Source organism: Setaria viridis, chromosome 7 (assembly GCF_005286985.2).
Source record: "Setaria viridis chromosome 7, Setaria_viridis_v4.0, whole genome shotgun sequence".
Taxonomy (NCBI): Eukaryota; Viridiplantae; Streptophyta; class Magnoliopsida; order Poales; family Poaceae; genus Setaria; species Setaria viridis.
The window spans coordinates 20,283,537-20,311,273 of NC_048269.2; the positions used below are offsets into that span (position 1 = coordinate 20,283,537).

General features: G+C 47.8%; 4 protein-coding genes and 1 long non-coding RNA gene across 11 annotated transcripts; 2 read left to right on the top strand and 3 right to left on the bottom strand.

Annotated features, from left to right (window-relative positions):
• The first annotated feature begins 1,538 nt into the window (after nt 1-1,538).
• LOC117864072 (23.2 kDa heat shock protein) lies at nt 1,539-5,601 on the top strand. 6 transcript variants are annotated; one of them, XM_034748057.2, is made up of 3 exons: nt 1,539-1,665; nt 1,798-1,908; nt 2,896-5,601. In XM_034748057.2, the coding sequence occupies exon 3, from the start codon at nt 4,756-4,758 to the stop codon at nt 5,404-5,406; it is 651 nt and encodes a 216-aa protein (XP_034603948.1). In that variant the 5' UTR covers nt 1,539-1,665; nt 1,798-1,908; nt 2,896-4,755; the 3' UTR covers nt 5,407-5,601. The 6 variants fall into 6 exon arrangements, with proteins under 6 accessions (XP_034603948.1, XP_034603944.1, XP_034603945.1 ...); XM_034748053.2 differs by having other exon boundaries at nt 2,907-5,601; XM_034748058.2 differs by having other exon boundaries at nt 1,586-1,710.
• Nucleotides 5,602-8,883: 3,282 nt separating this feature from the next.
• LOC140223285 (uncharacterized) lies at nt 8,884-15,753 on the top strand. Of its 2 annotated transcripts, XR_011898694.1 has the most exons (4): nt 8,884-9,220; nt 9,310-9,400; nt 10,707-12,551; nt 12,642-15,753. It is a non-coding gene; the product is annotated as an uncharacterized lncRNA (long non-coding RNA). The 2 variants fall into 2 exon arrangements; XR_011898693.1 differs by lacking the exons at nt 10,707-12,551; nt 12,642-15,753 and having other exon boundaries at nt 9,310-10,436.
• A 1,028-nt stretch (nt 15,754-16,781) lies between these two features.
• Nucleotides 16,782-19,063, bottom strand: LOC117864731 (scarecrow-like protein 34). The gene has a single exon (XM_034748837.2). The coding sequence runs from the start codon at nt 19,047-19,049 to the stop codon at nt 17,118-17,120; it is 1,932 nt and encodes a 643-aa protein (XP_034604728.1). The 5' UTR covers nt 19,050-19,063; the 3' UTR covers nt 16,782-17,117.
• A 1,214-nt stretch (nt 19,064-20,277) lies between these two features.
• LOC117864732 (scarecrow-like protein 9) lies at nt 20,278-22,143 on the bottom strand. The gene has a single exon (XM_034748838.1). It carries the CDS (start codon nt 22,141-22,143, stop codon nt 20,278-20,280), a length of 1,866 nt encoding a protein of 621 aa, XP_034604729.1.
• Nucleotides 22,144-25,516: 3,373 nt separating this feature from the next.
• LOC117862617 (uncharacterized) lies at nt 25,517-26,329 on the bottom strand. Its single transcript, XM_034746119.2, has 2 exons — nt 26,044-26,329; nt 25,517-25,924 (listed from the first exon to the last, which is right to left on the bottom strand). The coding sequence occupies exons 1-2, from the start codon at nt 26,253-26,255 to the stop codon at nt 25,717-25,719; spliced, it is 420 nt and encodes a 139-aa protein (XP_034602010.1). The 5' UTR covers nt 26,256-26,329; the 3' UTR covers nt 25,517-25,716.
• Between the last annotated feature and the right edge of the window lie 1,408 nt (nt 26,330-27,737).

A 27,737-nucleotide genomic window follows, 5' to 3' on the forward strand; every position in this document is an offset into this window, starting at 1 on the left:
CACATGAAGGAAGAACTCCTTGAGATGGAAAAATCAGGGTAATTCAAGAACAATTCAGTGGATTTCTTCTAGATGAGGTAGTAAATCTAGTGGGAGAGTTCTATAATGATGGATTAAATCTGCATCACCGTAAGGACTCGGGTTTAGAATAGTTGATCCAAAATGTTGAACTTGGAAAGTTGATGCAATGTAGTATTATTCATATATGTATATGCATAATATGTCTATGTATAATATTATCTCAAATGTAATAGCACAGATCAAATGCAACTTTATATATATTTGTGTATTAGAACTAGTATGCGTAAAGGAAACAAATACAAAATACTAATATAGAATAAAGAAATAGAAAAGAAAATGAGAAAAGAAATAGAAAAGAAAAAATATTAGTACCGGTTGGTAATACCAACTAGTACTAAATTGGCCTCGGCCACATACGATATGGCAGCCAATTGGTATAAACAGCCGGTATTAAAGGCCCCCCTTTAGTACCGGTTATCTGACCCGGTACTTGCACAACCGGTACTAAAGGGGGGTTAGGACCTGGTACTGAAAGCGTTTTCCCAGCAGTGTAACCTAGTATCATCCCATCATTTTTAGTTCAATAAATAGTACTACTTTTTAATTAATATTAATTATTTATCCAAACATGGCCCGTAGATATCCAAAGTTAACGAATTTGCATCCCATCATTATAATGAATGAAAAACTTAATCCATAAAGCTTTGTAGTTCAATTATCCACACTAAGAGCAGGACAAACGCAAAAGCAGCATCCACAAAAATTGCTTCTACTTTTCCTCCCAAAGGAGAGGAAGACCACCTCAATCCACACCTTCTGATGCCATGGTGTATTCTCTCTTTTTCTTGTTTCCTTTTTTCCATTCTGGCATTTTGCGATGATTTGGAATATCAAGATGCGTTAATTAAAAGCAAGTTCTAGACACGTCATCCACACAACCAAGCATTAACACCTTTGTTCTCCCGTTTCTTAAATGTGGATATGATCATTATGCTTTTTTTTCATTGCTCCTATGCATGTTGGTTATACTTAGAGCGCACTAAGTATATTTTTTCCCACATTGGTCAGGAAATTCTTTTGATCTTGACTTATCCTAGAACAGCTGATCATGTGATCCCAGGGGGCGTTTCTCGAGACACTTTTGGTGTCAAATCGATTATGAAAAGGCATAATAACCATAGTTAGTTATAACTTTTAAATGGTTGATTGATGAATACCAGCGGCGTTCTGAAGGATACAGCAAAAATTCAGATCAATTTCTTGATTGGAACACGAATCACGTTCCAATCAAGAATTTGCATAGCGACCCAAGTGATTGACGTGAATTCGGTGCATAATTTTCGTTGTTATTTTTATTTTTGAAAGGCGATGCTCATTGCCATTGTTCAATTAAACTGTAGCCAATTTTTTATTTGAGTGGAAATGGAGTCTGTGACTGTAAGAGCAAAATTGCAAAATCCGTCCAATTCCAAAAATCCAAGAGAGGCCAGTGAGACCCATCTACAGCCCATAATGGCAGCAGCCCAGCCCATTTCCTTCTTGGCCACTCGCTCGCTCCGCGTAGCGTGAGAGCGAAGCAGAGCGACGGCAGCGTCGGCGGCGATGGCGCCGGGAATAAAGAAGGGAAGATGCTGAGCGCGACGGGTGAGTTATTCCGGCCGCAGGACGAGTGGCGGAGGCACCCCCATGGTGGGGAACCAGATGCGCATGGCCATCGTCGCTTTCTTTTTCTTTTTGAAGGAGAACTCTGCTTATATTGGAAGCAATTGTCACAAGGTTTAGCGCCGGGGACTCACCATCGTCGCCTTCGGCGTCTTCCTCGTCGGCGAGGCCGCGCAGTCGCGTGCAACCGCCTCCACGGCTCCTCCGCCCACTGAGCTTCCTGCGGTACGTCAGAGAGCCCCTCCCCCCAGGGAATCGTCTCCCTCGCCACCTTTATCCCCTTCCTGTAGCTGAATGAAATGGCGCCCCTGTCAAGATGTTGAGATCTTGCGGCCGATCTGTGCGGTTTTGGCATACAGATTTAGCCATTTAGGGATTTGCGCGCGGTAAACGTTGGTGTTTGAAGCAAATTGAATGTTAGTTTACGGAATCTTTGGGACTTAGTCATCAAACATGAGTATTGTTGCAATTGGAAATTTGTAGTCCTAAGATGCTGTGGCCATGGGAATGAGGGCCAATAGGTTAGTACTAGATGTGGAAGGTATCTAGTTAGTCCCAAGATGCTGTGGCCATGCGAATGAGTTGTAAATTTGTACTCCCAAGATGCAGTAAGCAAGGACGTCTCAGTCTCGTTAGTCTTAAATTTTTTTGACAGATCTTCATAGAAGGTTATGATGTATCAGAAATAGCAATCCTTCGTTAGTACTAGATCTTTAAGGTATCATGTATGATACATGTTTGTTCGTTCATAATGCTTAGCTTGCCTGGTTTAGAGGCGACCATGAGAGCTTAGTTTGCTTTGCCTTTGTGTACTGCAGAACAAATTGGTTGGGGAGTCCTATGTTATTAATGGCACTGAAACTGTCTACCCCTTTTCCGCTCACAAAAGTTACAGAGAATGTGCTGTTCAGAGTAGAAATAGCCCAAGTTGCGTGCTTTGATGGTTATCCAGTTATCCTAGTGGGCTGTCGAAATAGATGAGATTCTCTTTTGTTTTTGACTAGAAAAATTTGATCTCCTCGTGCTGATGGTTGTGTTAGGAACTTAGGATCAGTTGCATCTGCCAACCAAGGTTTTATTTCAGATTCAGTTTAGTATGTTGAAATTCAAAGGCCACAATGAAACAGATGCTAATGTATTCAGAAAATTAGCAAACAATTTTCCATGACTTTGCCTTATAGGCTGTATTGCTCTTTAACTATCACGTGGTAGTTGTTTTGCAGGTCTTGATACACACCGCACCTGAACTCAGTACATGAGATATCTCTACACACCCACGTCAAAAACTTGATACATGAGATACCTATGCACACCTCACCTGAAAAGAAAATACCTAACAATGCAAGATTTATCTCTTGATCAGGTAATACTAGTTCCTCATAAGTGAGACAACAGAACAAAGTAGAAGCTACCAGATTCACGCTTGCTAATAAAACCTCTTCTTCTTTAGACTTGAACAGAAAAGTAAGAATGAGCGGTTGCAACAGGAAGACCAAGTGATTTCATTCATTTACATTGAGATAGACAAGTAACTACTTTTTTCCTATTTTAGTTTCTACGGTCACCGTAGAGGTTAGCCTCCATGGTGAACAATTCCTATTTTTTCAGCAACCCCCCTTTTTCTGTTTCAAGAACGTGGATTTTGTTTTGAAGACGAAACATATGGTTTTGTATGAAAGACAGATCGGATGGGAGGCAGATGCTCCCAGAATTCACCCAGAGTTTGCTCTAGTTCGAGCTTATCGATTTTGTATATTTTGAATTTTCTTAGGAATGATTGCAAGTCTTGCAGCAATATCCATGGGACAGGAAAGAAAGAGTTCCATGGATACTGCTGCAGGACTCGCAATCATTTCTTATATTCAAAATATTGACAAGCGATAAGCTCAAACTAGAGCTAATCCTGGTGACTTTTGCTAGCATCCGCCTCCAATCGATCCGATTTTCATACACAAACTTCATCTTTTGAACCAAATTCGAAGATTGCATTGCTGGAAAAATTAGAATCGCTCATCGTAGAGGCTACCCTCCCTCCATGTTGATTGTAGAAACTAAAACAGAAAAAAGTAACTACTCATCTATCTCAAATTCTCAATGTAAACCACTCCAGGCTACTACTTGTTTTTTAGGTTTCGAAGAAGATACTTTTTAGCAGACTCGAATCAGGTAGCTTCGTTTCTGTTTTGTTGTCTCACTTATGAGTAGTTGGTGCTATATGGTCAAGAGATAAGCATTGCTTTGTCAGGTGTGGTATGTAGAGATATCTCATGTGCATCAAGTTCAAGCGTGGCTGAACATGCTTTCCACCTGACCACCTCCGAAAGACCTTGCTATGACTGTTTGCAGCTCTTCATGAGATGCACCAAGGCCCATCCTAGTAATGAACCCAAGGGACTTGTCTGCTGGGCCCTACTGTAAACCAGCTTTACTGAAACTCTGAAACAATTTCCTGTGTAGTTCTCTGTCGACACTCCTTGACTGTAGTCTGGATTCGCGGATGTATCTGTAATACCAGCATGAAAGTGTTGTTCTCGGTTCATAGATGTTGCTGCTGAGTTAGCTTGGTCTGAGAATGTGCTATGTGTTGTCATTTTCATGGGATGCTTATTTTTTTTCTTTTGAGGAATTTCATGGCGTGGTTGCCTTTGTTCAACTAGTAGCAGTAGAAACACGCGAAGGCCCACCAACGTTGTGCGACGCGGCCCAGCCCACAGCGAACGCAATCCGTTGGCCGTGATTGACTGAGATGCTTCGGGAAATCTCTCCCGCCATCGGGCAAGTCGTTAGCCGTGCGGCAACCTCTGCAACACCCTCGAACGCTCTCGAGCTCGCCGAACCTTCTCGCTCGCCACCGCGCTGCGTTCTCCAATCCCCTCACCACCCTATAAATCAACCCCCTCTCCATCCCGTCACCATCGCGGCATATCCAGCGAAAACACAGCAGGAAGTGAGGAAGAGCACCAAAACCAAGCGGCAGCTTCGATCTTAGCAACCTCAATCGGGCGGGGTTCCTGCTCAGCTGATCTTCTTCTGTTCGATCGCTTGAAGTGCGTACACCTCCTTGGACCAGTGATGATGTCGAAGGGAACCGTGGCATTCGCGCTCGCGTGCCTCGCTGTGATGGCCGCGGCGGTGGCGGACGGCGCTCTGCTCCCGTGGTTCGGCGACGGCAGGCGCGGGCGCGACGAGGCAGCGGCGGCGGCCGTGTCGCCGCTGTCGGACGTGGGCCTCCTGGCGGACCCGTTCCGGATCCTGGAGCACGTGCCCTTCGGCTTCGACCGCGACGACGTGGCCATGGTGTCCATGGCGCGTGTGGACTGGCGCGAGACCCCCGAAGCGCACGAGATCGTCGTCGACGTGCCCGGGATGCGGAGGGAGGACCTCAAGATCGAGGTCGAGGACAACCGGGTGCTGCGGGTGAGCGGCGAGCGGCGGCGCGCGGAGGAGCAGAAGGGCGACCACTGGCACCGGGAGGAGCGCTCCTACGGCAGGTTCTGGCGCCAGTTCCGCCTCCCCGAGAACGCCGACCTCGACTCCGTCGCCGCCAGCCTGGACAACGGCGTGCTCACCGTGCGGTTCAGGAAGCTGGCGCCCGAGCAGATCAAGGGCCCGCGCGTGGTAGGGATCGCCGGCGGGGACGGCGACGGCGACGCCAAGAAGAGCATCGGCGCGGGCGGCGCCGGCACCGGGGAGGAGCGACAGGCCAAGAAGGTCGAGCTGTGAACGGTGGCGTGACGTGTGAGAAGGGTGGTGATTTGGCTTTACGCGTGCAAGTTGTCGGCATGATTTGGATGTCAACATGTATCTTGTATGCAGAGAAGTGTGTCATGTGTCGTACTGCCATGTAAGCGTGCGAGGTTAAATCGGGAATAAACGTTTTCTGATCTTCCTTGCGTTCAGGGAAAAAGTTAGAGATCTTGTGATTGTGTGTGCAAATGACATGAACCCAAATCCTCGATCTGAGGAAAAAAAATGATAACCTGAGAGGGTATACTAGAAATTTGGCGCGGCCGTTGCCGCGCCTGGCATGATGGTTTTGCCGGTGGATATTGGGCCTATGTATATTCGGTATTTTGACCCGTGGCTCACATATTGCGCGGATTAGGATCATGCCCGCGTGTGCGTGACAACAAAACATTAGTATTGCACGCGGCAACAAAACATTAGTATTGCAAAATACACAGCATTCGACAAGAATAATAATGTAAAAATCAGCACAAATATTAATTAGTATTTAATCAAGAACATAATTATTTAATTAAACAAAGCTATACGCCACGCATCCAAAGGGCAATCAAATCTATTTTATGTCAGCAGGAATATATCTTTGATATTCATTCGCTTCGCCAAAAGATCGATGCCGCACTGTCATTGTATCCTATACATAATCCTATACATAAATCGAGTGAGTTTGTATGTAAATATTACGTTATGTCTACCTACCTGATAGAGTTAAATGTGCCCGGAAACTTTAAGAAACTACAAATTCATGATAGCGCAGAGACATCAGAATCAAATTTGAGCAGGAGGTAAGCAATTGAGGCATTCCATCGAACATGTTGAGAGCATATGTCAACTCAAAAAGGTGTGAGCATGCTACCAGTGTGGCCGGCATATCATAAATCACAAACTACAGACATGAAGTAATTGTAGATAAACATCGAAGACTGACAAGTGCACAACACAAGGGAATGTTATTATTGACATACATGTGAATATCATGCAGAGGCTACTTGCAATTTGTACAGCAAAAGGTTGACCTCATAGCCTTTATCCTATTTTCTTCAGAAGTGCTCCCCCAGATGTTGCAGATCCTATCAGAAATGCTGGCATAACCTTTTTCACAAACACCTGACAAATAGGTTAACGCAGAGATGAAGACAGATCACAGGCAATTTATACAACAAAAGATTGACATGAGTCTTCGTTCTATTTTTCTACAACAGTGCTCGTGGAAAAGTGCTGCCATAACTTGTCTTTTCAGGCTTAACTGAGGCACTTGTCAACGGAGGTGGAATCTTATTATAAGAGGTTTGGTTTCAGGTTTATGATTTTTTTTAAATAAAAGGGTTATGTAAAATGACATCAAGAATATAGCAAAGACATTACCTTACTGTTCCACCTTGTTTTGAGTATGAGCACTCTCAGATCTTACCAAAGGTGAAATAAAGCTTATGGCTGACATCATGTGAGTGAGAGCTAGTTTAGAAATTTTAGGCGGGTTCAGTAGTGCAAAACTAACATAGCAAGGGGCACCGTACTTCTCAACAGTCCCAAGGCATATCCTAGACGAGCATAGTATATAAGGAATTAAGGATTAACCATGAGCAGCCGAGCTTCCTGGGTAATTAACCATGAGCAGCCGAGCTTCCTGGAAACACCCTGTAGTGGCATACAGAGATTTAAAAGTGATCAGATGGCATTTCGATTTTTTGCAAGCTTTGGGAATTACAGATTCATTGCTTAATAATTAGATCTAATACAGAATGCAATGATTTACATTACCTTGGTTGTACGATTTCCATGTTCTTAATATCTTGTGACAGTTGACATTCAGAGAATCAACACTGTAAAATAAAAATGAAAAATGGTTTAAGTAGTCATGAAGGAAGTAAAGCTATGGACATACTATTATGTAAAATGTTTTACAGCAATAAACTCATTATATATGCTCTCGAACTATCTACCAAGTTTCAGATCAGTATTGTCCGGGTGCTTTAATTTTAGGTTGCAACCTCAAAACCTACTATCTTATTGATTCATCTGTTCTATGTCGTAGCATTTAAATTTCACATAGCCATTTCTTCATGGATACATGCAGAAAGTTTGTTCTTGATGCCTGTTTGAGCACACATCTGTAGCCCAAAACATTAGAAGAGCAGTATTTGCAGTTCAGAAACTAAGAGAGCTATTTGATTTCTCTAATAGTTGTTATGAAATTTTAAGCCCATATTCTACATGAGATTAAGACAACATTATTATATGGTTGCTTTGTATCCGGCGAGACTAAGGATAAGTATAATTAATTATGTTTATTAACAGCAAGTCGCCGACTTGTACAGGCATATGCTTTTCCTAATTAGAGAGACATGCTTCCTTCAGCTGGGTCGCCATGGAACCCAGTTGAATGTTACCATTTGACACGAATTTGAGCAATAATTGTTTCAACAAACTGAGTACCACAAAAGAAGCACAATTCCTTGAGAAATAATTAATAAAAATGGTAATTTATACAGCACAGAAGAATAGTTCTAGTCATTTCTCAGTGAGTAATGCTAGTAATCGCTGTTTTGGTTATGTCCAGCTGCTGGTAGGAAATTGGTGGATATTGAATTCAAATGAATATATATTGTGGATAGACTAATACCTGTGCGGGGGCATAATCATGTACAATATTACAGGCTCTTGCTTCCGTTCTTGTTATTAGGCATTTCTACAAACAACTTGTGTGCAGTAGAGACAGCTCGTCAGAGGGAGCAGCGGCCATATGCACGGACAGAAGGGAGAGCTGCAGAGGCTGCTACGGCCGTCGGCGGTGAGAGCGCGTCTGTGGTTGAGACGCTGCGCGGCCGCGTTGCCGCTGGCCCCGCCCGCCCCGTGCTCCAGGCGCTGTGGCCGCCAAGCGGGCCCGCCGCCTCCGGTGGCGGGGTACATTTTCGGTGCTCGACCGAGGGTGGATCTGCCATAGCCCCCTCCGCACGCTTCGTTCCTGCGCGCGCCTTCTCGCCATGAGTGTGGCGCTGTAAGGGAAGGAAGGTGAGAGGCACTGGGAGCAGGAGGAGAGGAGCAGCTGCCTCACCATCGAGGCGGAGCAGGAGGGGGATGGCTGGTGGCCTCACTGCCCCGTGCGGCAGAGGGGAGTGTGACGCGCAGTGAACGAAGTTCGTGGCCGTCGTGGCAGGCTGACGGCGGCCGCGCTGCAGCCTGCAGGCGGAAGGGAGGCGCGGAAGCAGTGGTCGGCGCCTCGGGCGGGCGGCGGGGCAGGCGGAGAGGCGTGGGAAGGAGCAGGTTCGCGAGCGCCCGGTTCGCCGCTAACGGGCGTGTAGCCCGCGCCGACACCGATCGAACGGTTCATATCGCTTCCTCGCCGGATCTAATGGCTGTTGGGCTAACGGGCGACGTGGCACTATCGGGTCCCCAAGCTTGGCTGAGATTTCGTATAATAGAGATGGGTCCACCTGTCATCGTAGAGAATGAAAATCCAGAGGACAGGGGAAGGCAGAGAGACTTGTTCACAGCGTCGAGATGGAATCGTTCACAACTTCGAATTAAGGGTGAAGCGACGTGGGCGGAATTCGATCCGATCGCCACGGCCTCGACGCCCATAAACATCCTGGATCCTGATCCTCTCCCAAAGCACGGCTTCCATCTGAGATCGCCTGAGATCGTCTCCCTACGAACTCCTCCATAATCGCCAGGCTCCAGCTTTCCATCCCGACTCCGTGCGCGAATTTTCCTGTGGTGGAGAGGCTGATCGATGAACGCCGCAGCGCCGGCGGCGGCTCGGGGTGGCATCCCGCGGCAACCGTATGACAGTGTAAGCGTCTTCTCCGCAGCGAGCGCCGCGCTTCATGGTTCAAGTACTTATCCATTTTTTGAGAGTTTTCGATCCATCCCTGATCGCAGGAAACTTGGTCAGCTTCTACTGTTTCTCAGCTGGGTACGTCTTCATCACTAGTCGTTTTCGAAGTCGGAAGCGATTGGGCATCTGTTTCTGGTAAGTGCTCTTTCCCTGCGGGTTCAGTCATTCAGGTAATCTGCATTCTAGGTGCGTTCTTAGCATTCAGGTGATTGCAGTCGACGGTGAACTCACGAACGCGCACACGAACACAAGTTGTTGAACACCGGTGCTAGGTGCTGCTGTAAACAGACAGCTTTTCTCCTTGTATTATCAGCGAAGTAATCTGCCTCGTTTGGACCGCACCTACACAGTACCGGCCGTGCCATCCCACGACCACGCAGACGCCAAGTTTGCGCGGTCGTGGGATGACGCGGTAGGCAATGCGCAAGTGCCGCCCAAATGAGACACATTAGCTGCTAATTTAAGATGTAGTTTCACTTTAAATAGTTTAAGAATACAAGGATAAAAGCTGCTTGTTTATAGTAGCACCAAATACCCATATTCAACCTTGTGTCCGTGTGTGTTGGTGAGATAACTGGCGGTCAGAATCGCGGTGAACTGAGGTCAGAGGGAGAGAAGCGGAGGAGGACTGAGGGAAAAGGTTGAACCAGATGGGAGTAAGAGGGAACAAAGATGGAGGTGAAGGTGTGGCAGGGACTGGTCGACATAGCCTTGGCGATAATGTGAGGCAAAGCAAAATCAAGGGTTTGTGGGGTTTTAGGATCATTGTGCGGTATTTCCTCACCACTCACAAGTTAACATGGATCATGCCTGTAGGATAGCCCAATTCAACCTTTTTAGGCAAAACTTTATCTGTGGTTTTTTTCGATGGGGATGGGATCAATGCGAAATAGCCTAAAAGTTACGCAATGTTAATTATACGTGCGCTCGTCGCGAGTGCTGCTGGCGCCGACAACGGCAAGTCCGCGTGCGTGGTAGTGGTTCCTGAGCCCGCGCAAAGACCGCGCGTGGTGTTTGAGTTTTTTTTTCTTTTTTCTTTTTCTTTTTTCTCCATTCAATTATTTTTTTATCGTACCATCTGTACTGTATGGATATTGTTCGTGTACAACTTATGTTCATAAGTTGTCTAACAACATTTTTATAAAAATTGTGACAAAAATATTTGCATAAATTGTGTATATTATGAAAATTATGCTACAAAAGTTATAATAACTCTCTAAAATGGAAACTTGAAATTATTTTTTAGAAGCTGGATGTAGAAGTTATATATATAAGTTGTGTATTCCTTAAACGTTGTGCTAAAAAATTATCTATAAAAAGTTTGGTAGTAAGAAGTCATATGTCAACGTTATATGCATAAGTTATGATATTCCATTTTGCTTTGTTAGGATTTCATCTCGATTGATGGCTCATTTGTTGTTGTAACCATATGAGTTTGTAGGCTCGACGCGCGCGAGTTCACGCTGGAGCAGTCCGACCCATGCATGCATGGTATGTTCATGGTCGTTGGATGTCACGATCGGTCATGCGTGTGTGCGGCGCAAATAGGGTTGGCTAGTTGCCCTATTATGCAAATTTTATTTTAAATAGTTGCTTAATATATCTAGAAAAGCTGCCAGTTTTTGCAGCACCAAAACACATGTCTCCCTAATCTATGTTCACGTGCATTTGGCATTAGAGCCGTTATGGTTCTAGGCAACCATATGAATTAAACTCAGTCAGCTCTGAACAACGCCAGGTCACCTAGCCTCGCTCTTGCCCACACCATGCCCCGGTCATTATCCAACACTTCCTCAAGATGGTCACACGCACCGACTAACAAGAGTTGTCATTTGTTGATGCCCGTGTACCAATAGGCCAAGGCCTCTGGCAGGCTATGGAGTCGAAGGATGATGAGATTGTCAAGTACGTACCTGGAGGGGCCTCCAGCTGCTAGAGGCCTTGGCGCCTTGAGCTGTAGGTTCACATGCATCAACAATGGCCACTCTTGTTTGTTGGTGTGTGTGAGCATCAAGTGGCGTCCGTCTCCTTGAGAACATGCTGGATGACGACCTTGACGCCCGCGGCATGGGTGAGAAATAGACTCGGTAAAGATGTGGTGGCATAGGCGATCAGTCGTTGTTGTTTGAAGCTGACGGAGTCTTCAGGGTTGCGTGGAACTGTAATGGCTCCAAAGCCAAAAGTCAAAGTTCACAGTGAAACCTCGCCGCCAGCAAACTCCTGGAATTCATGCGAACACAAATCAAGGACACATATGTTTTAGTGCTGCAAAAATTGGTAGCATTTCTGGATATATTGATCAACTATTCAGAGGAAAATTTACAAGCTAAACACGGTTACTAGCCTGCCCTATATGCATAGTACGCACACTGATTGATCATGCGATCCCATGATCACGAACTTGCCACATATGACTCCGACAGCTCCTGCGTGAACTCTTATGCGTTGAGCCTAGAAACTCATACAACCACAACAACAAGACATGAATCGAGATGAAACACTAACAAAACAAAATGTAAACAAAGTAAATAAAGTGATATAGCTAATTAGTGACATGGTAGAGAGACCTGAGGATCATACGGGCATCAAAACTCTTGGGTTGATACGCATGGATCATATATGGACTCTCCAAAACAAAAGGCCGACTTGGGTAGTGTTGTGCCTTTAAAAAAGGGGGCGAGTAAAGCGGAGACGGCGACGGTGACGCCAAGAAGAGCATCGGCGCGGGCACCGGCACCGGGGAGGAGCATCAGGCCAAGAAGGTCGAGCTGTGAGGAGAGAAGTGAGGAGGGCGACTCTGCTCCGCGCGTGCTTGTTTTCGGCATGATTTGGAAGTCCACGTGTATCCTGCATGTCTGCTGTCATGTAAGTGTGCAAGGTTAACTCGAGAATGAACGATTGCTGATCTTCCTTGCGTTTAGGAAAAAAAAATATCGTGACTTTGGCAAACGGCATGAGCCCAAATCCTCGATCTGAGAAAATATGATATGAGTAACTTGAGAGGCAATATGGGTCCACCTGTCAACTGTCATTGTTGGGAATGAGAATTGAGAGGGCAGGGGAAGGCAGAGAGGACCTGTTCACAGCGTGCAACTTGGAATGGTTTAGCGACGTGGGCGGAATTCGATCCGATCGCCACGGCCTCGACGCCCATAAACATCCTGAATCATGTTCCTCTCCCAAAGCACGGCTTCCATCTGATCGCCTAAGCTCTTCTCGGCCGACGATGAACGCCGCAGCGCCGGCGGCGGCTCGGGGTGGCATCCGGTGGCAACCGTGTAGCAGTGTAAGTGTCTTCTCTGCAGTGAGTGTCGCGCTTCATCAGGGTTCAAGTATCGTCGATTTTTGAGAGATTCTGATCCATCCGTTATCGCAGGAGACTCGGTTTTTGTTTCCACTGTTTCTCAGGGTACGTCTTCACTCGTCGTTTTAGAAGTCGGAGGAAGCAATTAGGCATCTATGCATCCGGTAACTGCTCTCTGCCTGTACGTTCAGTCATTTGATAATCTGTGTATTCGAGGTGTGTAGCCTTTGGTTCCTGTGATTTGTTCTGATTACTAGCAGCCGAAAAGCTTATTTGCTGCCTTAGCTATTAAAAATAACTTAAAATACCCTTCTATTTGTATCTAAATTATCCATATGTGATGTTATTGAAAATAATCTAAAGTAAACACCTAATCTTAATACAATTATCTGCATATTCATTATACGGAAATATCCAAAAGTGAATCAATATATGATTATAATGAATTGCATGAGAAGATCAGCATCATCAAGTTCAAGTGAACCGTGCAAGTATTAAGGGGAGATTATTGTTACATAATATTGGCACTGTTCAAAATTCTAGCCACCAAGTTAGCATACTGCATTTCATTTTCCTTGATTCACCTAATGTGCTCGGATGTAGCTGAATCGAGAGCGTCTCTACATGTCCAAGGCATGCACGTTCATGCAGGGGCTTTCCTAGTTTCGTTCACTTGTAACACGCGAAACGCCTTTGAGCTTTGTGTGATATGGCAAGGCTTGTGCGAGGTAGCGTGGCAGACGTCACGCGCGTCTCGTGGTGATTATGGCCAACACTTCAAGTCCATAATGTTTATTCTATTTAAAGCAATAGAGTCAAGAAAACGCTGCAGTTTCTTATTTGCAACACCAATCTATAGAGTCCATGGTGTTCTTGTGTTCAAGAGCTCGTCTTCATCGTCTTGGCGTCAAATAGAACATACGCTACAGACTTCAAGTAGTGGCCATGATTAGGAAAGTCCTGCATGAACGCGCATGCATCGGACATGTACAGATGCTCTCAATTCAGCTGTAACCGAGCAAACTACATAAATGTGGGCTTAGTTCAGCTCTAAATTAATATGTAATCAGCAGGGAGCAATTCCTCTTTTCTTTATAAAAAAAGATTAGTTCTCATCTATTGAACTGCCAGTGAACTACCAATCTACACTCTACACGCTACCCCAAATCATCCCTCTCGAAGACACTATCCATCTCATCTTTTTTAAGAACCCATATAGAATCCGTGTGTAATATCCCAAGAGTTCCGAACTTCTGGTTCTCGTATGGCCCCGGGCTAAGGTGACCCATTTTCACTCTCTAGCGTATCCTTGATTAGCTACCTCACTTTATACCTATTTTCTTTCTATTTTGTTTTGTTGGTATTTCATCTTGATTTATGGCTCCGTTGTAAGCAGTGGTCGTATCAGTTAACAGGCTCAACGCATGCGAGTTCATGCGGGGGCAGTCCGGCTCATGCATGGCATGTTCTTAGTCGTGGGATGGCATGATCGATCGTGTGTGCGTGCCGTGCAAATAGGGCAGGCTATCCTTCCCTAGATGTGTGGTACCCAGGCACGAATAACTGCGCTATCCCATAACTACGAATGTGCCACGACTCTGACAGCTCCCGCGTCAACTCTCGTACGTTGAGCCTACAAACCATACAGCCACAATAACAACGGAGCCATGAATCGAGATGATGAAACACTAATGAAACAAAATATAAACAAAAGAAATAAAGTGAGATAACTCATCAGTGATGCAGACGTATGCTAGAGAGGAATGAGAAATTGGCCACCTTAGCCCGAGGGCTGAACATGCATCAGAACTCCGAGTTGATATGCACAGATCATAAATGAGCTCTCCATAAATAAAAAAAAGGACGAGGTAGATAGTGTTGTGCCTCAAGGACTGAATGGAGCTCGCCTGCAGCCATGGCCGCTAGCTAGCCACGGTGCCACACCATCACGTCGGGCAGCAGCGGTGGCTATCTACCAGGCATTCGTCGGATTGTCCATGTGATGGGTCTGATGAGCCAAATTAAAAATTAGGATCGTGGTTTGAGATCAAGATAGAGATTAATCATTGGGCATTAGTACTAACGATTTGCAAGTGTTTCAAAATTGAACGTCTAATGATAGAGATTTGCATATTTGAGCGATTAATTCTGGGGTTTTCGCTGCTTTGGGTATTACTACAAAGGTTCAATTGGGAATATAATGCTGTCAATGTGCGCGGTTCATTTCTGATGATTTTGTTTCTAACCTTAAAATGGTAACGAACTGAATTACGAGAGAGATTGCTCTCCGATTCCTGACCTTACTGGTTGGGAAATCGTATGTAAGCTCGAACAAAATGGTTGTGCAAACATGCATATACATGGATTAAGATATCACACAGTCCTGCGCAGTTGGCTGAGCTAAATTTTGAAACACGGTACGAAAACGAGAAAAATGTAAGGCAGCACAGCGCAGTACTTCAGTTGCAGACTCAGTAGATTTCAGTCAATAACTGAAACTTAAACCCTTATGAAAAATGTTGTCGCTATGGCTCTAGATCTATGCAATTTTGTCAGGGAGCGTGTGCATGAGCCTTTTGCCCATGGTGGATGTGTATAACGTCCTTATGGTTGTGCAAATGTGCAACTATGTCTAGTTGACTTTATGAGTGAATCCATTTGTTACCTTTTTTAAAACAATGATGATATATTTCTGACTTTTCCTATGAGGATGCAACAGACCACAACTATTATAGAAAGTAGCTACATCTATGAGGTTAGGTCTATTGTTACACGATCACCAGATTACCCTATTGTTAGTTAAATGGTATTTACTATCGCTCACTAGATTACCCTGTGCTCCTAACCTCCAGGAAGCTCTACGGGCCTTCAATGACGAGTCACATCTTTGGCAGATGGCTGGAGCCAAAGGGCTTGCAGCCCTGGACTCAGGACGGGTGGCTGCATAGATTGTTAGATATGTTGTGGTCAGGTCTTAGTTGTGAGTGTTTTACTGTAAGAATCTATTGTCAAAACTCAAGCATCCTTCACTCTGGTCCAAGGTGATGTGATGTTTCTTTTGTAATTGGACCATCATTTCCTTCTCTTAGTACAAAGATGCGCAGCTCTCTTGCGTGTTCGAGAAAAAAACTAGATTACCCTGTTCAGTGCCCCAATTGTTTCAGTCCTAATAGTTTCAGTTGCTAAACCAGTTCTAGCTGCTTCTAAACCTGTAAAGAATATGTCAATGAGATAGCTAGGTGCATGGTCAACAGACTTGCATCTGGACTTGATCAGGAAATCTTATTAGATGCATGGAGTACAAAATTTCCTGTTGTGAGCTCAGCTAAAGGATGAATAATTACATGTTTCTGGATCCTGACAATGAGGACAGTTAAAAAATGCAAAACTGCCAGTTGATCGAAATTCAATGCACAAGGGTGAATGTTTATTCTTGCTGGGGAAGCTGTACCAGTTGATCATCAGGGTTATGTGCAGTGCAGTGGACCTGGTGTCTATTGGAATATTTGTCTTAGGTTAGGTCGTCTGAACTCCAGGCAACCATATCATCGTAGATGGTGCTTGTTTGTTGTTGTTTTTTTCATGTTGTAGCTCAGCATATCGTATATTTGTCTATTTTTTCCTGTCTACTTTCAATATTATGATGGTATATTCTGATGATCCAGACGTTAGAATTCAGCATTCACTACTGCACAACAGTGTTGATGTCTTCTATGAAACATATCCAAACCGGCTGTGATGACAGCGTTGGTGATAATGTAGTAGTGATTGTGGATATTGATGGGTTTTTTAAGTTGGGTATCAGTGTTGATGTCTTCTATGAACCACTAAGCTTCTTGGCCTTTACTTTGGTTACAATGATCACCTATATTATTTCGTTCAAAACAATGATCACCTGTTATTATGCTTTTATATCTTTGGTACAGTTTTTTTTCAGATAGTTCATATATTGACATCAAATATACATGAACTCACCTAGACAAAGTCCCACTAGAACTTTATTGTAAAAGAACATACTCTAGCTGTTTGCTCGAAACATAATTACATATGGGCGTGGAAACATAGAATTGGACGAAATGTAGTCCCAGTTCACTCGAAAATGGCAAAGATCTTCGGCGCAAGAAGGGATGACACATATCATCTTGACGTGGTTTTGCGTCCCTCTTTTTTTTTTTAAGAATTCAAAACTCAGGATTAATTTCCTTGTGCATGTAGTTTTCTAGAAATTTGAATAATAAAATTACATCCGACAACGTACAAAGTCATCACTTATTACAAGTTTTGCCACGACGTAGATCTAATCTACCTTATGGCGCAGCATACACATCCTCTCAACAATAAAAGTTTCTAGGGTCCTCTCAACAATAGAGGTTTAACACCTCCATCCGTTCCCAGCGAAGATGTTCGTACTGGTTATCTCTAAAAACCCAGCAGCAATTTCTTCGTTGATGTGTGTGTTGCTATCTCATTGATGAAAACTACTAGATCAGATCATACATAGTAAACATGTACCAAGCCCATGCTAAGTCATATGACCAAAGATCGAATCTATGCCAAGTCATCGCCTGCCGTCCACGTGGAGAGGGCGTAGAGCACCCTCCCTTTCCATCCCTGGAGAAGCCACTGCTGATCCTCGCTGATCTCGAAACACTTGTGATACTCCTCCTTCACCTTGTCTTTGAGCATCTGAACAATGCCACGGTCCAATGGCAGCTGCCGCAGCCCCGCGCGCCGACTCCTCGCCTGCCATTGCTTGTAGCTTCGAGGCTGGTGCATCCGGTCCTCGCCCTCGCAGGCGATGACGTTCACGGCGCACTGCGCGAGGACGTCCCGCTCCAGCAGCAGCCTCCTGTCGTCGTCCCGGGGCAGGACGGTGTCCATCATGTCGAACAACGCCGTTGAGTGGTAGAGCACCTCGCGGAACCGCGTCAGGAAGAACGCGGTGCTGTACGATGCGTTGATGACGGCGTGGATGAACACGGACGGCCTCATCTCCCTGATCGTGTTGAGCACCGTGTCCATGGGGTTCGTGTTCCTCCCGTCGACGGTGACGACGACGCCCTCGTCCATCAAGGACCTGAAATGGAAAGTGCTCTCGACGACGACGAGCACCTCGTCGGGATCAATGTCGAGGCCATCTGCAACGACATCCTCTGATCTCGCTGCGATGGATCGGAACCTGAACGGCACGCCGAACCGGCGCGCGCAGTCGCTGAGCCGGCGACCCGTCTCCTCGACGAGCTCGGCTGGCTGGAACCCCGGCAGCGGGGAGTCGATGCCGGTGAGCCTCACTTCCGGCGGCCCGCCGTCCCTGTTCCCTAGCCTGCGCAGCACGTCGGGCCACTGGAGCCCGCGGCCCAAGCCGTAGCTCACGATGTGCAGCTTCTTCCTCCCCGCAACGGCTCTGCAGATGGTCTCGCTGGAGAAGAGGAAGATCACGGGGACGAAGCAGCACCCGGCCATGTAGAGCTGGCACGCCCTGAGGTAGTCCGCGAGGGAGCTGCGCCGCACCATGAGCGACCGGTAGAGCCGGCTCCCCGTGCCGCCAGCCAGCCGCGCCTCCAGACCCGCCGCGAAGTAGTGCGCCAGCCGCTGCGCGCCGTCCCCCGCCGGCGACGAGTGGCGCCGGATCCGCTCCAGGAGGTCGGCCGCACCGTTCCGGTCGCCGGCCGCCACCGCCTCCGCGCAACGCATTAGCATGGTGTGGAGGTCCACCGCCGCGCCCGTGCCGCGCCTCCCGCGCGGCGCCTTCTCCATCTCCGTGGTGGCGGCGCGTAGCTCCTGCATGTCGGCGGCGCTTGGGCCGCAGCCGTTGAGCATCAGCTGGTCCAGCATCTCGCGTGCGGCAGCTTCCTCCGACTCCTCGCCGTCGGCGGCGGTCGCCATCTGCTTGCTGCTCCTGCCCATGGTGCTGCCGAGCTCTGCCTCGTCGTCGTCTCCGTCAAGCCTCTTCTTCTGGCCTCTACCACCACCGCCCGCCGTCATGGCGTCGCTCGGCAAGAACTTGCTGGCCTCCTCCATGCCTTTGAAGAACGCCATGCTCACCACGTCCATGCAGCAGCCGGTGCTCTCTGCTGGCAGCGAGCTATTAATGGACTCCACCGCGTCCGTGGCCATGCCATTCAAGAAGAAGGCCGTATCCTCGATGTTGCTGCCTTGGGCGACGGACAGCACGGCGGCAGCGGCGGGCGCCGGGGCCGATGACTGCACAGAGAAGAGCTCGGCGAAGTTGCAGGGCTGTTCGGCGAGGACGGAGGAGGAGGCGTCAGAGAGGATGTGGGAGAAGAGCTGCTGGGCCTGGACCAGCGCGGGGTGGTCAGGATACTGGCACAAGAACTTGTCGACGATGCTGTCCTCCATGAGCATGCGTGAAATGTAGGGGAGCACGTGGTGGTCGCCATCATCCTCGCTGCCGTCGACCTGGGACGACGTCGGGGGCAGGTCGAGGAAGATTGAGGAGGACGGTCTGTCGCGCTCCATGAGGCCCAGCTGGAGCTAGCTCACTCAGCAGTGACCGCCATTGCTAGTGTGGTGCAGATGGCGAAGATTAGTTATGGACTTGAACTGCTTGCGGCATTTGGCTTTACCGTCATGTGTCGGTGAATCCAACATAAGGCCATAGTCAATAGGACGAGCTCATTAAGTTTAAAGAAAAAAATAGGAGGAGCTCATGTGTCGGTGATCACAAGGATGAACACGTCAGCATATAGTTCCTAGCTTATATCGTGGTACGTCTTTTGTTCTGATGACTGAGTCACAGGGGAAACTTTCTCCAGAAAACAACGTTACCTACCGGTAAATCATTTTCAAGTCGCCCATGGAAAGTAGAGCAAGATATCATAAAAGAAGAGACATTTTGCTGCACTGGATCCAGGACATATCCCAGAATTCACTTCTTTTTTTCACTTCTTTTTGGTTCACATGTGTACAGCATTTTTGTCGACTTCCTCAAAAGAAATAATTGCAGCGAATGGCTGATTATTTCGTCGACACACACTGCATCTAGAATGTTGATCCAAATTACCGATATAAATCGCTCAGCCTTTTCACTTAAACTTTCCAAGATCCGGAGGTAATTACCTCCTGGGCTGATTGCAACAAAATTTAACTCGGGCGGACAAAACATGGAGACGTTCTGTTCAATAGCCATTGTTTAACCTTCTGTGTCTCCACGATTCAGCAGATGAACAATTCAAAGTTCAATCCTTCTAGCAAGCAAACAAGCAGCGATGCTGTACATTTGTGATCAGAAACAGGGAGAAAGAAAACAAAGTTTCACGGCAGGAGATATGCAGCTCCTGCATGTTTCTTGGAAAATGTCCAGAGTGAATGAGTCAGATTTAACATGCACAGCTTCAAGAAACAAATGTGTGCGCATCGATACTGAATAGCAGATACAACAATAATGCTACCTACTGCATCAAGAATATGATACTGTGGCACTAGATGTGCTGCTGTATTGAACAATCCGTCTTCCTCCTCGTCTACTTGATCAAAAGTTACAAAACACATGGACAGAGGTGCTGGCAGTTGTCTAGCAAGTCCTCAATACCGGATATAACTTGGACATCACATAAAATGCTTTTCAGCAGCCGCTAACCAGCACCGAATGACTAAACAGCTCAACAAATGCTTTTCAGCACGGCCAAATGCTTCTCAGGGAGTTGCAGAAGTTTATGTTATCACTCAGCAGCAAGGAACTAAAGCTTCATTCAGAAGATCCGTCTTCTACTACCCATGTTGAGTGGGCAAACAGGACGCGCCCCTTCCATCCTTGCAGCAGCCACTGGCCTTCCTCACTGAGCAACAAATCCTTGTGGTGGTGCTTCTTGACCTTGTCCTTAAGTACATTCACAACGACTGGTCTTAGTGGCAGCTGCCTCAGGCCTGCCCGTTGGTTTCTCGATTGCCACTGCCTATACTTCTCAGGGTGTTGCGCAAGGTCAATACCCTCACAGGCGATGGCATTCAGTACATAACGCCCAAGCAACTCCTGCTCCAGCACCGATCGTGGTTCACTCTCCCGTGGGACAATTGCATCCAACATATCAAACAGTGCCGAGTAATAGAACAGCTTTTCCCGGAAACGTGACAAGAAGCAGGAGCCATTTGAGCAATTCAAAACGCTCTGGATAAAAACATTTGGCCGCATTTTCTTGATATTACTGAGGACAGTATCCCTAGGGTTTGGGCTATCAAAGAATATGCTCTCGTCCTTTAAGGTGCTGAGATTAAAGAGGTCACTCACGACAAGCACCTCATCTGCATCTACGTTCAAGTTCTGGATGCAAACTTTCTCCCGCTCTGCTGTGACGACTTCAAACACAAATGGCAAACCAAGCTCACTAGCATACTTGCTGAGCCGATACCGTTGCTCCTCAATCCACTGAACTGGAAAAGACTCAGGGTGGGAACAGCAGATGGTGGTGATCTTCATCCCTAGTGGCGGTCCACCTTCCCTCTTCGCCAGCCAGCGGATCAAACCTGCCCACTGGAATGCGCCATGGATACCATAGCCTACAATGTGCAGCCTGCTCTTTCCCTTCATAACTTGCGCAATGGTCAGTGCGGAAAAAATGTGTGCCACCTTGTTGAAGTAGCAGGCTGACATGTAAAGATTGTAAGCCTTGAGGAACTCCATGGCCGAAGGACGATCTGCTATTAGCAAATTCCAAAGCTGCTTTCCTGTTCCCATTAACCGCGCCTGCAGCCCCTTGGAGAAGCATTGAGCTAGCCGTTGCATGGCATCACCTGTTGTTGAAGCATGCTGTTTGATCTGATTCAGCAGCTCACCCCCAATCAAATAATTGCTTCTGTCCACTGCCTGCGCGCAACGGATCAACAGAGTGCTTAGATCCACCATATCCCTCGTAACCTTGCTAGAACCCTTTCTCCTCTTCTTCTTCTCCTCCTTATTGGACATGGCAGTACGCAACTTCTCCATATCCCTGATCAATGCCTCGTCTCCACCTGTCATCATATCATCAAGCATCTCATGGATGCCAGTCTCTTCTGGCACCTCCGTCGTCGTCATCATAATCTTGCTGGTCCTGCCTACCTCCTCCTCCAGATGCTTACGTTTGCTTCTGATGAACATTTGATTCATTTGATGGCCCTTTATAAAGCTGTTGTCACTTGGCAAGAACCTGTTAGCATCTTCCATGCCCTTCAAGAATTCCCCCACCACATACTCACCGTCGGAGAAGGCCAAGCTGAGAGTGCTTTTATCGCCACTACTAACCAGCAACAAATCATCGGCCTGATCCATGTTGCCCTTGTTGGCTGCATCATCATTTTTGGCACTGATGGGAGGGGAGGAGAGGATCCGGACGAAGGGCTGCTGCGCCTGGAGTAGGGCAGGGTGATCAGAGTATTGGCACAAGAGCTTACCATCAATGTCATCCTCCATGTGCATGCACGAGATGTTAGGGAGCAGCAGGTCATCATGGGAGAGCTGGCCCTTATCAGCAGTATTGGAATCAGGCATCGGGTTAAGGTCGAGGAAGACAGATGGGGATGGTGGTGAAGGCTCCATGAGACCCTCAGCAAAGAATTCCTCCGGGGTAGTAGCCATGGTGATAAACAGCTACGGGAATGCTATGGCATGGGCTTAGAAGCTTCTGGTTATCATGAGGATGTCGGACATCGTAAATGGGTACGGTGGTGCGCTAGATGTTTTCAACAACCTGGTGGTTATTAGGAGTGCCGGCGATGATCCCAATGTTGCTTGGTGCACACCAAGGGCAATGGCTAGTTACAATTGTAATGTTGCTTGGATAAAGCGATGGCTAGATACTGCACGGATCGCACGAAGAAATTGTATTTCTTTTTACCTATCGAAGCTGAGAAAGCAAGAGTATATTCTGTTGTTCAATGCAAAACATATTTAAATAAGCTGTGCAGGCTGATATGAAGCATTACTAAACAGGATACAAAAAAAAATAGAGCGAAACAAATATGTGAGATCATCCTTTATGAAGCCGTTGTCCCTAGGCAAGAACCCACTAGCCTCTTCCATGCCCATCAAAAATGCGCCCACCGCATCAACAGCCTTGGAGAAGACCGAGTTGAATGTGCTAGGATCACCACTAAAAACCTGGAACAAACCCTCAGTCCCCACATTCCCCTTGTTGATTGTGCTGTTGTTAGCATCGAAGGAAGAGGAGGAGAGAATTTGGGCAAAGGCTGCTGTTCCTAGAGTGGTCCAGGGTGATCAGAGTATTGATGCAAGAGCTTATCATCAATGTCATCATCGGGTCCTCACCACCGGGAAATACAGATAGGCCCGGTGGCGATGGTTCCTTCTTCCAGGTTGGTGGCGAAGATGATTATTGCTCACCGGTGGTGGTGTGTGGTAGTTTTTGTTTTCTCATATCATCATGACACAGACCTTGCCAGTTTGTATCCTAGTTCCGAATTCCGGCGCCGGCAACCTACGATCTGGAGTTGGAGTGTTCGATTCTTCCAATTTTGCTTGGATAATGGATACAGTGGGTAGCTATAATTCCAATGCTGCTACACTTAATAGAGACACTGTCTAGATACTACAAAGTCAACCAAGATTTTTTATTCTTTTACCTTTTTTTTAATAGCAAAGCAATAAGATATATTTGAACAATTCACAACATATTAAAATAAGGTTTACAGTACAGGCTAAGACAAAGTATTCAGGTTGGTTATATGGGAATCACATGAGTATAATACTGTAACTCTCCTACGAAATATTTCTTGAAAATGTAATAAGGAAAACACCATGCTATTACATAAGAAGCTATGGCTACTCACGAACACAAATATTAGAGTGCATAATTGTGGCCTTGTGGGCACATACTGATGGATTTTGAACTACCTGCCATCAAGAGGCTGGTACAAGTGTGGCTTAACCATTTTAAGCACATCTGAATTTAGGGTTGGTGGTGGTGACCATGTCAAATCACATCACCAAAATAACAAATATAATAGTATCTAACGCCGTGTATTCCAGTCATTATAAACAGAATGTCAGTAGTAGGACTAGATCTGCCGATGTCTTCCTCCTTGTGTGAAAGTAAACATTAATGTGCTATCTGTCAAATTTATCCTAGTCCCAGTTGTAACAGTGCAGGTATTAATCTTTGTAAGGACAGGAAACCGGTGTTTCATGCCCCAGGACAGATGGGCTGCAGAATAGTGTGCGCCTACTTGTGAAGCAGATCAAGGGTAGGTATGAATCACTTGTACGTATTCCACTTCTGTAAGGAGTCTACGCCTACTTGTATGTCAATGTAAATAGGCGCTTGCTACCTCCAAATTCACCAAACAGATAGCGAGAAATAACAAAGCATAACATAAGAGTTGTAATCCGCGGGGAACTAATTCCACACGCGGCTCTCGCGTCGTCTCCGAGAGACGGCTCGGGGGTGACACACCCCGCCACCCCTCGCCCCCCAAACCAGCACCCCAGCCGGCCCGCCCGCGGCAACGGTGGCAGCGGCCCCCTTCCCCAGCCCCTTCCCCTCCCCCATCTCCTTTCTCCCTCTCCCTCTTTCCCAGTCGCTCGGCGTCCTTTTTTTCCCAACGTCGGTGGCTGCCGATTCTATCGGTGGCTGCCGGTTCTGTCGGTGGCTATGTAGATCGTGGTGGCGGCAGCCCGAATCCAGGTTGCTAAACGTCGGATCTGCGTGGAAGAGGCCTGCCCGGGCATGGTCATGCCTTCATCGAAGCGGCTGCTGGCCAGGGTGGTCCCTGCTCAGCGGCGGCTGGCGGCCGTGGGCCTGCTGGCTGTGGTGATGGCGGTCGGCGCGCGGCCCTGACATGGCAGCGTTCTGGGCTAGGTCTGGCGTGGTCGGCGCTGGCGTTGATGGCGGCGGCCCTGCTCAGTGGTGGAGGAGGAGTCTTGCTGCGCCATGCTCATGTGGCCATCGGCCTCGACCTACTGGCTGTGGCGGTGGCGGCCCAGAGCACAGCCCCTGCTCGGTGGTGACAGGCGTCCGTGGCCGGCGCATGGCGTGCTGGTTGTGGCTGCGGCGGCCCTGGGCTACCCTGCTCGGCGTGGGGCTGCAATGCGCGGGCGGCACCTACGGCGACTGTGGCTACAGCGCAGCCGCTGGGGAGGCCGCTCCAGCAGCGGCAGCAGCAGCTCGCGGCCAGGGCTCCAGCTCCTGGTGGTTGTGGCCCCTTTTCTGGTGGCGTGCACGGTGGGGACGCCCGTGGCGTGCGCAGCGACGTCTGGTGATGACATTAGGGACGCCCGCGTTGGTCGGATCGCTACTACGACGGTGTGGGTTGGCGTGCGCAGGTGGCGTTGCTCTTGCTCGACCACCCGAGGTTTGGACTTTGGACGAGATCATGGCATAAGCTGGGACAGTGACGTCTGCGGACGCCGCTCCCTCCTAAGAGGCGTCCTTTTCGAACCTCTCCAGCTTATCCAGCTAGACGATGCGGGTGAAAACCCAACCCTTCTTGGGTCGGCATTGGCAACACCTCTCGATGTTGTGACTTTCTTGAAGGCGACGTCAGGCATTTCCAGCTCGATGGTTCTTCTTCAACAGCTTGGCTATGGCAGCCACCGGCTAGGCACCTTTCTTTCTTTGTTATCTTTTCTTCCAAAAAAGTGGAAAAAAAAACAAAAGAAAAAAGCAGGTCTCAGAGTGCGGTGTGGCGTGCGGTGTGGCGGTTGTCCCGGTGCGGCTCGTGTCGATGTCCCAATCCGACTAGGCAGAGTTCATTGAGGCTCGCGTCGATGTTCCAATCCGACCGGGCAGAGTTTCGATGTGGTTCGTGTCGATGTCCTAATCCGACCGGACGGAGTTATTCGGGGTTCAACTTGTGTTGATGTCCTGATCCAACCGCCCGGTGTTATCTTTTTTTTTCTAATGATTGTTTTGCTCAATCTGAGTTTCATCTTCTTTTTAATATAATCGTATAATCGACAGCTCTCCAGCCTGGTTCCTTAAAAAAAAAAGAAGTGTTGTAATCCGCTAATCCGGAGCTTTATTGTGCTGTTCAACACTGGAATGGAGCATCAGAGGTTCAGAGCACGGCACGTCTACAGGCAGGAATGGACAAGCCGGTGCAATCCAAACATTCCAACTAGGCGGTCACCAATTACTGCTACTGCGTACCATACATCGAGCGCTGCAGGCTAGTCCGGCCTGGACAGCGGCGGCTACTCGAAGTTGTAGTGCTTGTCGACGGCCTCGGCGACGTCCCAGGTGCAGCTCATGCCCTTGGGGAAGACGACCAGGTCCCCCGCGGCGATCTCCACGAACTCCTCCCCGTGGCCCTCCGGGTACACCTTCACCTTCCCCTGCAGCAGGTAGCACGTCTCCTTGGCCGAGTAGGTCCACGGGAACTTGCTCTTCTCGCACCCCCACCTGATCGATTCGTGCATTCACCAGCAGGTCGCCGTCAGCAAGGGGAACGAGCCCAGTGGAGGCGGGGGGGACGGCGGGGAGATCGGAGATTGGGATGCCCGGGAGGGCGGGTAGCTTACTTGGGCCACTGGCGGACGCCGAGCTCGGAGAGGCGGGACTCGGGCGGGTTGCGCTCCACCCTGATGCCCAGCTTCTCCGTCGCCATCGTCTCCGCCGACGCCCTCACCGCCGCGAATCGCCGCCTGGCTGCGCTGGGGGAAGAAGAGGAGTAGCTGAGGCGGCCGGTGCTGGTGCGGAGCTGGACCGGAGTGGCTACCATTGGGCTCGCCATCTCTCTCTCAAAAGCGGTATGCGAGGGCAACTCCGTTTGGGCCTTCGCACGTAGTGAACCGTGTGGGGCGCAGCAAGCGAGCGATCAGTGAGTGGCCCAGGTTTCTCCTTATCGAAAGCCCACTCGTTTCTTATCCTCTCTTCTTCCTCGCACCGTCGCACGGAAACCGGGAGCTTTCCAGATGTTTTTATTTTTGGTTTTTTGGTAAATTTTAGGATTTTTTTTGAAAAAATCCTTTTACGTCCCTTAGCTATCGACGAGGTCCGACTTCAGTCCTCCAACCGCAAAATCGGATGTTTGACCCCAAACTATGTAATATCGTGCAAATCAAGTCCCTCACTGATTTTAGCGGTGGTTTTGCATGACGTGGCGTGGGCAAGTCCCTCGCTGATTTTAGCAATGGTTTTGCATGACGGAACGTGAGTCCACATGTCACACAACATGTGACGGTAGGCCCACGTACCATGTGGATCTCTTCTCCCTCTATCATCTCTCTCCTCTATCTCTTCTCCCCTTCTCTCCTCTCTCTCATTCCTCACCCTCCTCGGGAGCAGCCCCCGACGGCGAGCCCCGCAGGTCCCGCGTTGACGATGACTGTAACATCCCACTTTTTAGAGCATTTAAAAATATGAAGTTTTTAAAAAAATTAAACTAAACCCACTTTCTCTTCCCAGACATTCAAAACCATTTTATAAATAAAACTTGCACGAAATCTAAGCTTGCATTTGGTTGCTTTAGTAATCTCTCTAAAATCTCTCTTCTCAATCTTAAAGTGATTTCATAACAAATCCCTATTCCAAAAACCTTAGAAATAATATTGGAACTTCCAATACTATTTTACCCTATGCCAAATCTCCTTGATATTATTCCAATCACCATTAAATCATTTAAAAATCTAGAAAAAATCCTTCCAAAATCCTCCTTATTCTCAAAATCCAAGAATTAATATTGAAAACTAGTTTGAATATTAATTCAAGCCTCTATGAACCCCTCTACCCTATTCAAGTGTTCTCCGGTGCCCAAACTCTTCCAAAACACTCTAGTTCCATGCCTAGCGTCCGGGGACGGTGCAGCGGGGAAGGCCACGGAGATGCCGAAGTTGATGTGGCAGGGAAGACGGCGAGGTACCCATGCGGCGCGTCAGCGATGCGGGCGGGGAGGATGGGCCGCTCCTTGGGGAGCAGCTCGTCGATGAGGAAACCCAGGGAGAGCGCAATGAGAGCCTCTGTCTCCTGCTACCGCTCCTCGGCGGAGAGGCGGCGTAGCCGCCGCACTCGCTACGAGGGCGTGTTGCTGAGGTAGGCTGTGAGCGCGGCGGTCCGAGCATCGCCGGTCGGAGGCAGAGGGAAAGGGAGGAGGAAGAGAGAGAGAGAGGAGAGGAGGGAGAGGAGAGAGGGAGAAGAGAGCCACATGGCGCGTGGTCCCACCGCCACATGTTACCTGACATGTGGGACCCACACCACGCTAAAACCACTGCTAAAA

Excerpts from the sequence above, each read along its gene's own strand:
- LOC117864731 (XM_034748837.2), bottom strand. The coding sequence starts at position 19,049 with ATGGAGCGCGACAGACCGTCCTCCTCAATCTTCCTCGACCTGCCCCCG.
- LOC117864072 (XM_034748054.2), top strand. The coding sequence starts at position 4,756 with ATGATGTCGAAGGGAACCGTGGCATTCGCGCTCGCGTGCCTCGCTGTG.
- LOC117864732 (XM_034748838.1), bottom strand. The coding sequence starts at position 22,143 with ATGGCTACTACCCCGGAGGAATTCTTTGCTGAGGGTCTCATGGAGCCT.
- LOC117862617 (XM_034746119.2), bottom strand. The coding sequence starts at position 26,255 with ATGGCGAGCCCAATGGTAGCCACTCCGGTCCAGCTCCGCACCAGCACC. Across the intron at positions 25,925-26,043 it reads GGCGTCCGCCAGTGGCCCAA|GTGGGGGTGCGAGAAGAGCA; the intron begins GTAAGCTACCCG and ends CGAATCGATCAG.